General features: G+C 39.4%; 1 protein-coding gene across 5 annotated transcripts in view; it reads left to right on the top strand.

The window, feature by feature from the left end:
• The window catches only part of SNX10 (sorting nexin 10), a 67,805-nt gene that overhangs the window by 44,599 nt on the left and 7,601 nt on the right, over positions 1 to 15,605 (top strand). For all 5 annotated transcript variants that reach the window (XM_019958867.2, XM_019958865.2, XM_019958866.2 and 2 more), the window contains 3 exons: positions 7,847 to 7,933; positions 12,048 to 12,148; positions 12,712 to 12,810. In XM_019958867.2, coding sequence (XP_019814426.1) covers positions 7,847 to 7,933; positions 12,048 to 12,148; positions 12,712 to 12,810 — 287 coding nt within the window. The remainder of the gene's footprint in view (positions 1 to 7,846; positions 7,934 to 12,047; positions 12,149 to 12,711; positions 12,811 to 15,605) is intronic.

Genomic DNA, 15,605 nt, shown 5'->3' with positions numbered 1-15,605 from the left:
TTAGGTTATTTATTATAATTGTTATCAGGAAATAAAGGAAGGTTACTTGGTACATTTCTTCTGCCTTTCAAGCATGTTATTTGTAAAAGAATGTAGTTTGTGTGAAACGGGCTAAATTTTAGTTTTGAGATTATTATGTGGGAGTCCCAGCTAGAACCCTGGTGAATAAGGTGTTGGGTTAAATTCTGTTCTCTGCTGGCATTGAGCCAGGGCTCAACAGATTTTAACTGAATGAATGAGTCTTCCAGTTCAAATACATGAACATATAAAATAGTATATACTTTGGAATAGGAAAAAAATGTTCTGAGAAAGGGAGTACAAAATGAAACAAGTTTTCATTTTTGTGATAGAAAATTCTCATCAAGGCTATAAAAAACTGAAACTCACTAGCACCTAACACCTTCTGCTTTGGGTCTTAGCTTTTGTCTGTATTCATCTTTTTGTAATCCGAATAAATGTTTTTTCAGTTAACACAGTTATGTTTACTGTACTATAAAGATTAAAGTTAGACTGCAGTAAGATTTAAAAAGTATACCTGTCAAGATGGCTAAAATAAAAAAATAGCGATAATACCGTTAGAAACTGTGATAGGTATGTAGTGACATATCATCGTGGTATTAATTTTCATTTCCCTAATGGCTTCCTGGGTAGCTCAAATGATAAAGATTCTGCCTGCAATGCGGGAGACCTGGGTTTGATCCCTGGGTTGGGAAGATCCCCTGGAGAAGGGCATGGCAGCCCACTCCAATATTCTTGCCTGGAGAATTCCATGGACAGAGGAGCCTGGTGGGCTACAGTCCATGGGGTCGCAAAGGGTTGGACACAACCGAGAGACTGACACACATGCACAATGGCTAATGACGCTGCACGTCTTTTCATGTGCTTCCTCACTGTCTGGGTGTCCTCCTTAGTGAAATGTCTCTTCATGTGCTTCTTCACTGGCTGTGTGTCCTCCTTAGTGAAATATCTCTTCATGTGTTTTGCCCATTTTCTAGTTGAATTCTTTTTTTTTTTTTTTTAAATGTTGGGTTTTGAGAATTCTTTATATATTCTAACTACAAGTCCTTTGAGGAACTAGTGATTTGCAGATATGTTCTTCCAGTCTGTAATTTGTCTTTGCAGCCTCTTTGCAGGAGGTAACAGAGCAAAGGCTTTTAATTTTGGTGAGGTGAATTTAGCTCTCTTTCCTTTTTTTTAAAAAAACATTTTAAAGGATTTATTTATTGTATTTTATTTTTTTGTCTGAAGTGTGTGACATGCAAGATCTTAGTTCCCTGACCAGGGATCAAACCTGTGCCCTCCTTCATTGGGAGTGTTGAATCTTAACCACTGGGCCACCAGGGAAGTCCTTAGCTCTCTTACCTTGTATGAATTATACTCTTGGTGTCAAATCTAAGAGCTTTTTGTCTAACTTTAGGTTGCAAAAATTTTCTCCTATATTTCTTTTCTAAAAGTTTTATTGTTCATTCAGTCACTAACTCATGTCCCACTCTTTGCGACCCCATCAACTGCAGCATGCCAGGCTTCTCTGTCCATCACTCTTTCCCTGAGTTTGCTCAAGCTCATGTCCATTAAGTCAGTGATGCCATCCAACCATCTCATTCTCTGTTGCCCCCTTCTCCTCTTGCCCTCAATCTTTCCCAGCATCAGGGTCTTTTCCAGTGAGTCAGCTCTTCGCACATCAGGTGGCCAAAGTATTGGAGTTTCAGCTTCAGCATCAGTTCAGTTCAGTTCAGTTGCTCAGTCATGTCCGATTCTTTGCGACCCCATGGACTGCAGGCTTCCCTGTCCATCACCAACTCCCAGAGCTTGCTCAAACTCATGTCCATTGAGTCGGTGTTGCCAGCCAATCCATAAATATATACAAAGAAGTATATACTTCTTCATTTTTTTTCAACAGCATCTTATAATTTTCAGCATACAGAACCTATACATCCTTTGTTTTTGAATCTTCTAGGAAATCAATTGGTTAATTAATTCTCAAGCATTTCATGAGCACTTACTAATGGGTGCCAGTACTTTGCTTGGTGCTAGAAATATGAAAATAAAATATAAGGCCTTTGCTGCTGCTGCTGCTGCTGCTGCTAAATCGCTTCAGTCATATCTGACTCTGTGCGACCCCATAGATGGCAGCCCACCAGGCTCCGCCATCCCTGGGATTCTCCAGGTAAGAACACTGGAGTGGGCTGCCATTTCCTTCTCCAATGCATGAAAGTGAAAAGTGAACGTGAAGTCGCTCAGTCGTGTCTGACTCTTAGTGACCCCACGGACTGCAGCCTACCAGACTCCTCCGTCCATGGGATTTTCCAGGCAAGAGTACTGGCTAGTGGGACAGAATTTCAGGAGAGCATGCTGGTTGGACTGATGCTGTAGCTAATAGCAAAGAAAATAATTTTTTTCTACTCCAGAATAATGGACTTATGTGAAATTGAAAATACAGTGAAATTGGAGATTTATTATTTATTGCTTAAGAACCACCAGAGAGAATGTGTTTAAGGCACAGGCTTTGGAGCAAGGCAGACCAGAGTTTGAAACCTGGCTGAGCCTATTGGCCATTTGACTTTGAGCCAATTGTTCAAGCTTTAGAAGCCAATTTTTTTTTTTTTTTGTCTGTAAAATGGGATAATAATATTACTGACCTCTTAGGATTGTTGTAAAGATTAAAGGAAAACGTGTGTAAAACACCACAGTGCATGACCCATATGCATGCTTTGTTCAGTACAATGATTTTTACTGTTGATTTCATCTCATATAAGGACTAAGGGAAAAAAAACAAGGTAGATGGATACATGGATAAAGGTTGAACGTGGAATGGGGCTGGGAGAGGGAAGGGGGTACACTGAAACCAAGGTGTGATTATTATAAGACAACATAGGAATTAGATTTTCAAAGAGTGCAGCAGTCTTTCTTCAGAAGCCTGTTTTCACATGGAGAACAGTAGGGATCAGTAAGCTTAAATTTTTAATTCTACTCTGCCTGACTTCTTCCTTCATACTAGAAATAATCATTAGGCCCAAGAAGTCATTAAAGTGTTTAATAAGGTTATTAAATTGACTAACTGCTGCTGCAGAAGCAATTTTCATAGGAAATCCATATGATTCTATGTATGGAACTTGGAGCTGTCCTTTGTGGCTGACAGGCTGTCAACATTCCCTTGAAGGATGGTGGGCAGGATCATGAGGGATGCATCTAATTAAGGGATTATAGGTGAGCCTTGGCTTCCTGGGTGTGCTGTTCATAGCTGGAAGTATCGAGAAACTTCACTAATTCCTACTAATTGTGGAGTGGGGGAGGGGAGGCCCATCTGAATTATGGAATATTTTAAAATAAATGTACTTTTATTACTTTCAAATACGTATTTTAACTCCAACTAGGCAAACAAATTGTCATCTGGTAGAAGTCTTAGGGGACTCCGGTTATTGGAGCTCTCAGGATGATTTTCAATTATTTCTATGTAAATAGGTGCTTCTGGAGTTGTTTAGGGTGCTCAAAAAACAGTTGATTCTCATAGATATTAAACATTGCTCTTGTAGCCATGTGCTGTTAATTGGCACGCCCTTAGAGGAAGGGGTTTGTTAAATTAAGATAAACTTTAGACCAGCTGCTAAATAACTTATCATTAATTCATGGAGTCCAAGAACTCAAGTGGATGAGGTTTTTATTTCAGTTGAAGTTTGATCTCATCTTTATTTTCCCACCTGAAGACAATTCACTGATTCCTACAGGCATTCATTTATTCATTAAGTGATATTAATGGACTGCTTTGGATGTGCCAGGCACTCAAGTTATACTGCAAAGCCTAAGCTACCCTAAAGGAGCTTAGCATCTAGTGAAGGAGGGCTGCAGGTAAGTACAGTGCAACAAAGCACCGAGAAAAAGGATTCCCAAGGTCTGCCCGGAGGCAGTAGGGGCTTGAAGAGTTCAAATTAATCAGACTGGAGAAATCTGAGGATTTCCAGAGGAATTCCAGAAGGATTTCTAGAGACTGAGTTACGTTTTGAAAATGGATTTGAGTTAGCAAAAAATAAAAGAACCAGATGATGACAATAAAGGAAAAAGCAGAAAGCGGGATGAGGACAGCAGTCCAGGCAAGAGAACAGCATGTTCAGAGGCGCGCAGGCGTGAAATGGCCTGTTATGTGACCCAAGCTTCGCCTTTGGAGATAAGTAGAGTGAGAATCATGAAAGGCTGTATTGTGCTAGCTACAGAGTTTGAACTTGATCTTGAAGGTCATGGGACAGGTTTTGTAGGATTTTCAGCAGGAAAATGACATCATCAGATGTGTGCTTTGGAACTGTTCTTGTTTTAGTATGGGGGATGAATTGGATACAGGCCCAGAGATCAATTAGTAGCACTTGCATTAACATTGGGCATGCTATCCGTCCTTGGGTCAGAGCACTCACAGAGGGAATAGAGTGGTGGGTATATCAAAGGAGGGTGAAACTGCAGGACTTGGTCAGTGAGTCAAAGACAGAAGTCTGGGGACTCTGGATTTTTGGCTGGGGTTGCTGGGGATGAGATGAGGAGGAGGATGTGGGAAGGGTGTGGACTCTGTGCGCTAGTGGGATTTTCAAGTGAACCTTCTAGGCAGGAGGCTGGATATATGGAGAGATGCCTGAATGGAGATGGAGAGAGAATCATCAGTTCGTGCTGAGTGCTTGAAACCATATGTTTGGATGAGGTCACCCTGGAATGGTAACAGGATGTGAAGAACAGCAGCTTGGGATGGCTCTCAGGGCCACAGAGACGTGGAAGGGAATGAGAAGGAAGGAAGCTTACCATTTAGCACTTCAACCAAGTTAAAGATTTTCAGGACTGAGAAAGTATTTGGAGACTTAGCATCATAGTTAATTTTGAGTGTACATTTAAAGTGCATTGCTGTGTTCTTAGGAGATTTTTTTTTTCCCAGCATAGTTTTAGAATCTGTTTTCAACATATCCTTCCCTGCATAAAGATTAGATGTAATGAGTATTAATAAAGGTAGAATCTGAGAATTCTAACCCATTAAGATGAGGAAACTAGGTTCCTTACTGTAATTTGTCATTATGATATTCATTCCTTCTACAAATATTATGAGGGGCCTGCTCCGAGCGAGTCCTGTGAAATCTTTAGGTCTCTCTGCCTTTTACTGAAAAATTACAGTATTAAAGTATTTGCTACTAGGTTCTTAAATTAATAAATTTGTACTTTAAAAAGATAATTGGGTTAGCTTTTCTGAATTGCTTATTACCAAGGTCTATGGGCAGAGAAGGCAGTGCACCCCACTCCAGTACCCTTGCCTGGCAAATCTCATGGATGGAGGAGCCTGGTAGGCTGCAGTCCATGGGGTCTCTAGGAGTCGGACACGACGGAAGCGACTTAGCAGCAGCAGCAGCAGCAAGGCCTATGGGAAGACTTTCATGCTTTGGGTTTATAAGCACTTTCCTTTCTATATAATATTTGATTTCATGTAGCACAATAAAATTTTCCTGGTGCTTTCACAGGTATTTTATAATTTGATCCTCTTAATGAACAGCTGAGATAGGTTGGATAGGCATCATTCCTATTTTCCTGATGTAGAAACAGAGGCTCAGTGAATAAGCACATAATTTAGGAAGTAAGTGAACAAAAACTTACCCCTGGTATTGTGACCATAATTTCAGTGTTCTTTCCATGAAAAGGGACCTATTACTCAAAGTTTAGATGTTAGTAGTTGGGCAATAGCAAACAGATAGAGGGGAAAAGTCCTGATTTTTTTGAGAAATATTTGTCATTACTACCATCTTCAATTAATAATATGTTGAGTGGTCAAGGAGTCTGTGATGCTGTAGTAACTGTGTATTCTATAATTTTAGTTCAGAAACCCTTTTTTGACTGACAGGTTTGTAGAAAATTGACAAATGCATTTGTTTGTCTTTTCGTTTTTGTTTAACCTGGGTAAAGGCTCACTATTTCAGTAATGGGTGCATGTCTTCTGCTGTTAATATGGAACACTGAACTGTTGGAAATATTAAATTTCCCCTGTGGAATTTTCAAGAACTTCTGCTTCTCCAGTGGAAAAGTGGAGCTGCCAGCACCCTGTGAGGGAGTGTGGCTTACATGTGACTGGGTGACTAGGAGCCTCCTCCCTTAGTCCGGCTGAACGGGGGCAGGATAACCTTGTTAGCCCTTGTCAACATTCTGTCTTGCCCTGAGTGTGTGGGGACACTTTAGAGGGTTAGATGTGGTCTACCCTGGACTCTGGTCTTCTCTCCTATTCTTAACCTATTTGTCTCTGTCTTTATTGATTCACTGATGATTGATTCATTCCTTCTAAGAACTATGGGTGTGTAAAAAGCACTGCGGGAAAATGAGTTATGTACACACACTCGGTTAGGAGATGGAGGTGAAGTGTGTCCTGAGGGCACGGTGCCTGGGTTCTGTTTCATTTCTGCCCCTGGGCAGGATCTGCTTTACACTGAACCAGCCACACTTTATGTAAGAGGGGCTCTTATCAACAAATGTTTTTATAATCCTTCTTATAATTAAGAATGTGTGTTTAAGAAATAATGGCCAAAATGTTTAGAACATTGCTGTATTGTTGCCTTGTTTTTATTGTCTGTCTTCTAAACGACTTTAAAAATACATAATGAAAAGATTTCAAAATAAGTCTTTTTGGAGCATTAATTCATCACCTCTGTATGCATATTGAGGACAAGCAGTAGGGTAGAAATCTCCAATGCAAGAACAAAGTATTACTTTAGAAGGTGAGACTTATAGGTAGCAAAAGCTATTTAAGGGAATGTGGACTGCCTTTCTCCTTTTCTGTTAATTTTCTGTCTTGCAAACTCTCATTTTATTATCTGCATAACAGAATGGAGGTTCTTTGTCCAGAAAACTCCATAATATTTCTTCTCCTTCTGCTTTGGAGGATTGACAGCCTGCTTCTCAGATGTGCCAAAGCAAAGCAGTAGAAATGCCTACAATTTCAGTCCTGAAGTCTTTTTTTTTTTCTTCAAAACAAAAGGTTAAAATATTTAAAGTGAAATTCAGTTAGCAAATTTATAATCACCAAATGAATAAATGATAATTTCAAAGATTATCATGCCAAACATAACAATTTTTTGTTGTACATGTTTTCATATTTTAAAATTAAGCTGATGTAGTGAAGAGCACTTTTAAAAAAAGTATTTTAAATTTTACCCTGTGTTTCTTGTTCTTATTATCTTTAAAAAGGAATAAAATTATCTACTCTGTATTTTTTAACTTCTCTTTTACCTATAACATGAGGTTGTTATGAAGAAGTAGTTTACCACATGGGAAAGTATATTTTAAAAATAGAAACATATGTCAAAAGCACCCATCTTTCTATTCATATTACTAAGTCAGTATTGCTTATTCTCAGGGCATCGGGGTGCACAGAAGTCATTTCCAACTCTCCTTGCTTGCTTTTCACATGACCTTTGTCACTCTTTCTTATTAGTGTTCTAGCAAGTAACTTATCAGGCAGGGCCTGTAGTTTTAATGCAGAGAAATGAAGGAAGTATGAAATGACATTTTTTAAAACTTGATAAAAATGTGAACCTATTTTTCATGATTAAAAATTGAAAATCAGTTTCAGAATACTCTGTTCTTATTGTCTTCATATAACCTGTAAAACCAAATCATGCCCAGCTCTGTTTTGCGTTATTGTAGAAATTCCATTTGTGGCAATAGTGTTTTTTGGACTTCCTGTGGTGCTTGATTCATTAACTTCTTGTTTTTTTAAGGGACTATAACCACATCGGTTAAAGCTCCTTTCAGTTTTGTTCTAGTACAGTCATTTCTCTCTGCCCTTCCGAGCCCTACTTGCAATTCTGAAACATATTTCTTTGTGATGCCCTTACAGGAATTTGTAAGTGTCTGGGTTCGAGATCCTAGGATTCAGAAGGAGGACTTCTGGCACTCTTATATCGACTATGAGATATGTATTCATGTAAGTATGCCATCGATAGTACATAGAAATCATAGTAATTTTTAGGTAGCATACATTTGATGGGTACTACGATATAAGTGAAATTTATAAAAATGTTTCTAATTCAAAGAACTGAATTTGAATGATTGCAACTAACGCTTGTCTCTTAAATGAAGTAATATGATGGTTCCTAAAGTTGAAAAATGGACTTATTTGAATTCCTCGTTGTACCTTTGTTAATATTAATATTTTAATGTTTATTGCCTTCATGTTGAAGATGTGAAACATCTAAAATTCACAAAGAGTTTTTATAGCTCATTAATGGTATTTCTTTATGATCTGTTATGGCATGTTTCTGCAGACTATATTACCTGATAAATCTTAAGTTCTGAGAGGATGTAGAGTTCTCTGGCAAAGAGATGTACAGTGTTTTATATGTAGAACAGAAAAGTGGGAAATGAATATGTGCAATTATTTTTGCCTTGGTCTCAATTCTGAGTAATTAAGAGAAGTAATTAACTAGAAATGACTTATTTTATTTGGAAACAATACTGTAGCATAATCTTTTGAGGAGTATTGTGTGTTGTGTGGCCTCCTATAATTATCTTGAATAAGGGTCAGCTATCTTTTTCTGTAAAGGGCCAGGTAGTAAAAATCTCTGGCTTTGTGGGCCGTACAGACTCTCAGAATCACTGAAAGCAGCCATAAACAATACATAAATGAATGAGTGTAATTGTGTTCCAATAAAAATTTATTTGTGAAGACAAGTGGCGTCTGGATTTGGCCCACAGGTGTATATGGTTTATTGGCCCTTGACCATGAAGATAGTCACTTCTTTGGTCTGATTTAGTCCAGACTTCTCTTGAGAGCATAGCAATGGGCTCAGATTTTATCTGTGACTGTGTAGTATTATACAAGTGAGATAAAATTTAGCCACTCTTTACTCTTCCCACTGTTAATAGCTAAATTATTATATTGGGTACCTCAATGCCACTAAACTTCTCTTTTTTCTCCTTTCTTCCCTTTTTCTTTCAAACTTCCTCAACTTAGAAAATAAAGTAAAAACTCAGAATACTTTTTTTTTGATGATGGTGTTGAAGGTGTTTATCAGGGTATGCCTGTTTTGATTTTGTTTTGGTTTTACTCATAAGGTCACACTAGATATTCATTCTGTGTGGAAAATTATAACACGAATATATAAGACTGAGCATTTGAAAATGAAATGAAATTCTTTAGTTGCCTTCTGACTTCCTCTAAAAAATTTGTGGGTCAAATTTTGACATATTTATTGACACACTTTATAGTAGGTATGAAATGTAATTATCCTCAGGGAGTTAATGAAAGTATAGATCCTTCTTTTCTACATAAATAGCTTGATGTGAGTTCAGAAATGTGCGTTAAAAAATATTTCCATCCAGAAGTAATGGGTTCCACAAGTACTATTTGGTGGTGCTCAGCATTTTTCTGTGGTGGTAGTGGTTGGCGTTTCTCTGAGATGCTAATAAATTGACAGTAAATACATGTTTTTGGCTTGGTAGATAGCAGAAACCAGCAACTAGATTTAGAGGAACTTAATAAATTAGTGATCTCAGTGTAGCCTGATCCTGAAGAGGCTTCCACCTGTTGTACGATTAGGAATGGGTGGGGATCCTGGATAGTTCTAGTTGGCCTCGCTTAAGACACTGCACCCACAGACCCATAGAGCTTTGCGGGTAGAGGAGCTGGTGTTTAACCCATTTAAGTTAGCCTCAAGGGAAATAATACCAGACGACTCTGAAGTCGTAGCATTTACCTGGAATTTTAAACTAATGGATGGTCGAGGTGAGTAGCCCTTCATGTATTCTCTCCTGAGCTTGTCCTGCAAATGAAGGTCTTATTGATAGACCCTTGTCTGGTGTGGGCACCACATGGATCTCCAGTTATTCCATCCACAGTGGTTCTAAGCAGAGAAATGAAGGGAGCTGACCTGGACTCCGTCTATGCGCGAGGCTCAGGAGGCTCTGCAGTGACCTGGTCCTCTCTGGGGAGAGAACACTGACAGGGCGCCCACCCAGGCCTTGCTGGGGCACAAACTCTGATGTAAACGGCCTGCCAACTGAGCCCCCAAGGGTCACATTAGAGGGAGGCCCTGGTGTGCTTTGAAATCCACACACACAATGTTATTATTGTGCCACAAACTCTTATCTAGCGCATTTTGCTGCCAGATTGTCCACAATGAGATTTAGGCCAATAACTACTTTTTGGACAAACTTCTTAACCTCTCTGCATCCTGAGATTCTTTGAATTTTATAAAGTTCAGGAATATGTGCTATACATCTCATGGGGACAGTTAGGAACTAATGCCTGCTATGACTGACACTTCCCAGAGAAAACAGCCTTTGGGTGCATATTAAGCAGGTTGATGATGGTTTTTGAAATAATACCAATCTCTGGGGCAAAAAAAATTTCTCATTTGGCAGTATAAAGATTATGAAATAGAATGTTGAAATTAATAGGCAGAATAGAGATCTTCTTACAAAACCAATAGACATAAGCCAGTCTCTTGTTTTTCACAAAGGAGAAACGGCCTTGGATAAAACCCATAGGAGAAGCATCGAGGTTTTGCTTCAGGTAGGGACTCTGAGGGTGGCTTTTCCTAAATCTGCCTTAAGGTAACAGAAAGTACCAGTTACACCTAGTAACTAATGATAATATTAAGAGATAACATTTGCCATTGCATATTGTCAATCCTGACAATGGCCCTGGGAAACAGGGATGTGCTATTTCATCCCCATTTTCCCATCCGAGGAACTGGAGTTCAAGTCACTTGCCTTGTAGCAGAGCCAGTACTGGACTTTGGGTTCTCCACACACATACTTGTCCTGTGCACCACACGCCTCTTTCACTCAATCACACTCTCTTGCACACCTAGTAGAGAAGGGGAATGCTGATCTCTTGTTTAAAGGTGATTTCAGGATCCCAGGTGATTTGTGTGGTCTGTGGCGATGGCCATATCAAGGACTTGGCCTTCTGCAATGTCATGTTGAGGACCATGAGAAGGTGTCTCTAATCCCCAAAGACTTCTCCGTGGGTAGATGGATGGGGTAAATGCAGTGGATGACCCTGAGCTTTTACTCATCATTTATGCTTCAGGATTTTGTCTAATGTTTACGATTTGTCTCTGAAAAGAGTGCTATAGATGAGCAGGAAGCTACGTCAGGACTCAGGGAAAGGCAGGTTCATGCCTTGCCCCAGGACGTCACTGCTCATTAATGTCACCCCAGCTGTCTTCATAGATGCTATGTTGGTGGGTTATATGCAAGATTTGAGTCTGGCATAAATGCAAATCTATTTTTGATTTTTAAAATCCTACTTATGATCCAGCAATCCCACTGCTGGGCATACACACTGAGGAAACCAGAAGGGAAAGAGACACGTGTACCCCAATGTTCATCGCAGCACTTTTTATAATAGCCAGGACATGGAAGCAACCTAGATGCCCATCAGCAGATGAATGGATAAGAAAGCTGTGGTACATATACACAATGGAGTATTACTCAGCCATTAAAAAGAATACATTTGAATCAGTTCTAATCAGATGGATGAAACTGGAACCTATTATACAGAGTGAAGTAAGCCAGAAAGAAAAACACCAATACAGTATACTAACACATATATATGGAATTTAGAAAGATGGTAACAATAATCCTGTGTACGAGACAGCAAAAGAGACACCGATGTATAGATCAGTCTTATGGACTCTGTGGGAGAGGGAGAGGGTGGGGAGATTTGGGAGAATAGCATTGAAACATGTATTGTATCATGTATGAAACGAGTCGCCAGTCCAGGTTCAATGCACGGTACTGGATGCTTGGGGCTGGTGCACTGGGACGACCCAGAGGGAGGGTAGGGGAGGGAGGAGGGAGGAGGGTTCAGGATGGGGAATGCAGGTATACCCGTGGTGGATTCATTTCTATATTTGGCAAAACTAATACAATATTGTAAAGTTTAAAAATAAAATAAAATTTAAAAAAAATCAAAAAAAAATAAATAAAATCCTACTTTAAGTGAATATTGGGGCATGTAGAGTGTTAAGGATACAAGAAAAGCACATTTTCCTCAAGTGAGGCTTATGTTTTTTGTTTTCTTTAAACAGACCAATAGCATGTGTTTTACAATGAAAACATCCTGTGTGAGAAGAAGGTACAGAGAATTTGTGTGGCTGAGGCAGAGACTCCAAAGTAATGCATTACTGGTGTAAGTGATTTAAAGAGTATATTGAGAAGACTTTATTATTATATTCAATATTTAAAAATTTGACCTACCACTATATATAAAATAAGCAACAATGAATAGCACAGGAAACTATATTCAATATCTTGTAATAATTTATGGGTAACAATCTGAAAAACAATGGAAAACACCTGAAATTAATTTAATATTGTAAACAATATACATCAATTAAAAAATTGACATGTATTGATATATATGAAGGCTTTTGTAGGCTTTCTTCTCAATTGCAGTATATAGCTTTATTTTTTTGACTGTTGCCTCTGAATTCAAAATTTACCACTTGAATTATACTAATTTATATGAGTATTGATCATGAAAGTCCTCAAAAATGTTTAAAAATATTTTTTCTTTAAGTTAACTGATTTTTTCATACCCTTATTGTATAATGTAACTATAAAATATGTGTATAATTATATAATAGTTGTGTGATAATTATCATGCATGATTTGCTTTCATTTTGAGGGATTTCTGTAACTAAATTGCCTTGATTTGATGATTAAAAAAATTTTTTTTTTCTTTCTCATAAGACAACTGCCAGAACTTCCATCTAAAAACCTATTTTTCAACATGAACAATCGCCAGCATGTAGATCAGCGCCGTCAGGGTTTGGAGGATTTCCTCAGAAAGTAAGTGTGCAGAAACTCTGGTGGCCAGATGGGAGATGCGAGCACAGCACTCTGTAAGAATTGAGGGTCCTGTGATCAAGCCGGAGAGAATGTTCCTGTTTCTAAAATGCTGATAATCTGCTTTGGAGGGATGCTCAGTAATTCATTTCCTATATTGTTAGCCATTCAGTCGTGTCTGACTCTTTGCGATCCCATGGACTTTAGCCCACCAGTCTTCTCTGTCCAAGGGATTCTCCAGGCAAGAATACTGAAGTGGATTGCCATTCTCTTCTCCAGGGTATCTTCTCAACCTACGGATTGAACCTGGGTTTCCTGCATTGTAGGCAGATTGTAGGCAGAGTCTGAACCACCAGGGAAGCTAGTTTAACCCCTGCCTCCATCCTTACATGTCTTTCTTTTCTCTGTGTCTCAGATTTCCTTTCCTTTCTCTCAAAAGAACATCAATCATTGGATTTAGAGCCCACCCTAAATCCAGGATCATCTGTCTTGAGATCCTTAATTTAATTACACCTGCTAAAATCTTATTTCCAAAGGTCATGATCATAGGTTACTGGGATTTAAGAAGAACATCTCTCTCAAGGAGACACAATTCAGTCCTCTACAGTAACTTTCAGGTATTGGCCAATAGAAGCCAATACTAATCCTCCTCAGAACTATAAATCCATTTGTGCCGCGCTGTGCTCAGTCATTTCCTATATTAGAGCACCATCTTGTGGCTCACCTCACACAGTGCATATTCAGGACCAAACCTTCCAGAAAGAAAACAATGAACTAATTGAATCAGATAATAAATATATACTCCCTTAAGCTATAAAGCAGAGCCAAATTGCTTGGGAGTTTAGCTGACAAGAGTAAAATTTGCCAGGAAACAAATGTTCCTTATTAAAAGCACTTCTTAGAAACTCTGTATTTACAACGTTTAGGATCGACATACCAACATCAGCTCTACAGTGGGCTGCTAACAGTGTTCTGAGCTCCTCTAAGTGAATAACTTGTTGCTACTCTTTGGAGGGAATGTTTATAAGGGAGTATTTATTGGTGTTTTAATAGTCTTAGTGGGTTATTAGGGCTTCCCAGGTGGCGCTAGTGATAAAGAACCTGCCTTCCAATGCAGGAGATGTAAGACACATGGGTTTAATTCCTGTGTAAGGAAGATCTGCTGGACAAGGGAATGGCTACCCACTCCAGTATTCTTGCCTGGAGAAGCCCATGGACAGAAAAGCCTGGCAGGTACAATCCATGGCGCTGTAAAGAGTTGGACACAACTGATTGTCTTAGCACACATGGACACAGAAGGTTATTAACTCTGAAACACTTGGTTATGGTTGGTGCTGCAGTGAAAGTGACTTGAATTCACACTGCTATGATTCCTCTTTTTTTAATTTCTACTCTGTAATACTGGAATATTCATCCCATGGGACAACACACTAATCTGCACACAGACTCTGAGGCCAGACTGCCTGGGTTCAAATCCTGCTTCTGCTACTTTAGCTGGGAATTTAGGCAAGCCTTTTACCTCCTCTGCGCTTGTGTTTGCCCACCTGTAAAATGGGGTAATAATAGTATCTACTTCATAAGGCTGTCAAGAGGATTGAATCAGTTAATGAATGTAAAGCACTCACAACAGACTGAAGTATAATGTGTGATAGCCAAGTATCAGCCACTATTTTAATGCACTTAGACATGAAATAGCTTTGAGCTAATTTTTCTATCTTCCTATTTATAGATAAGGGAATAAGCTGAGTCCTATGACTACTAGTTAGTGCAGGGCCCAGTCTCCTGAACTCTTTTTCTACTAGCTTCAGGATCTGAAACCATCTTGAATGTTCTACTCGGCACCTTCGAGCTAGCCTGAAATAATATACTGCCCTCTGGCTCTCTCTCTCTCTATGGCTCACTCATCAAAGGCTTGGGTATTAAGTATCCACATGAATATTAATATTTATTTCTATTAGATTGGTATCATGCTTTTCCTTTGAAGGGGTCATAGAGACATACAGAAACAGCCAAGGTTATAAATTGAGGGAGGGCTGGAAAAGAAAAAGGTGGGGGCGGGAAATGGAGGAATAAAAATGTCAAGAGAACAGAAAAATCTAACTGAGCCAAGTCCTCAGAAGTCCTCACAGTGGTGTTCTGTGGCGTTTCCTAGGCATGACAGAACAAAGACCTGCTCAAGTTTTTCCTGCCCTTTCCTTTTGGGGATAGCTCCAATTTTAATTGTCTATATGAGACCCAGGTGGCTGATGGCCTCTCCCTAAAGACCTGATCCCCACAGACAAGTTTGCAGAGTGGCCTGTCACTCCAGATGCTGCTGGGGGAAACTGCAGACCGGCCATCGCCAGTGAGTCCCGGACAGGGCTAGTCATATCCTGCAGTCTCCGTAAGCATTTGGGGAGCTGCGTGTTTTCTGTAGAGAAGTGTCCTTATTTGAGATCAAAGGACACCATGTGTCTCTTTGCTTATGTTGCTTGTTAAGCTCAAGGCCTGTGTTTTTTTGACCAGGAATTACTTCATTGTTTTGAACGTGACCTTTCTTTGCACAATTGGGCAACCAAATTCCTGCCAGTGTGAGAGTCAGCAGGCTGTTGAGGGGCTGTGCGTAGCTACTCTAGGTTACTCTTGCATGCTGTGTTGTTTGGCAGTTTGCTGGTTGAATTTCACGCAGAGGTCATAATGGAAAGTGTCTTGGGTCAGGAGCTGGAGGGATTGGGTTCCAGGTCTCCTGTGAATCTTGGCTCCTGGTTGTTTTCTGGCTCTGAAACCTCAGAAAAGTCATTCATTCCTGTGAGCCTTGG

This window comes from Bos indicus, chromosome 4 (assembly GCF_029378745.1).
Source record: "Bos indicus isolate NIAB-ARS_2022 breed Sahiwal x Tharparkar chromosome 4, NIAB-ARS_B.indTharparkar_mat_pri_1.0, whole genome shotgun sequence".
NCBI lineage: Eukaryota > Metazoa > Chordata > Mammalia > Artiodactyla > Bovidae > Bos > Bos indicus.
Note: the sequence above shows the minus strand (reverse complement) of the source record. Positions and strands in the feature narration are given on the sequence as shown.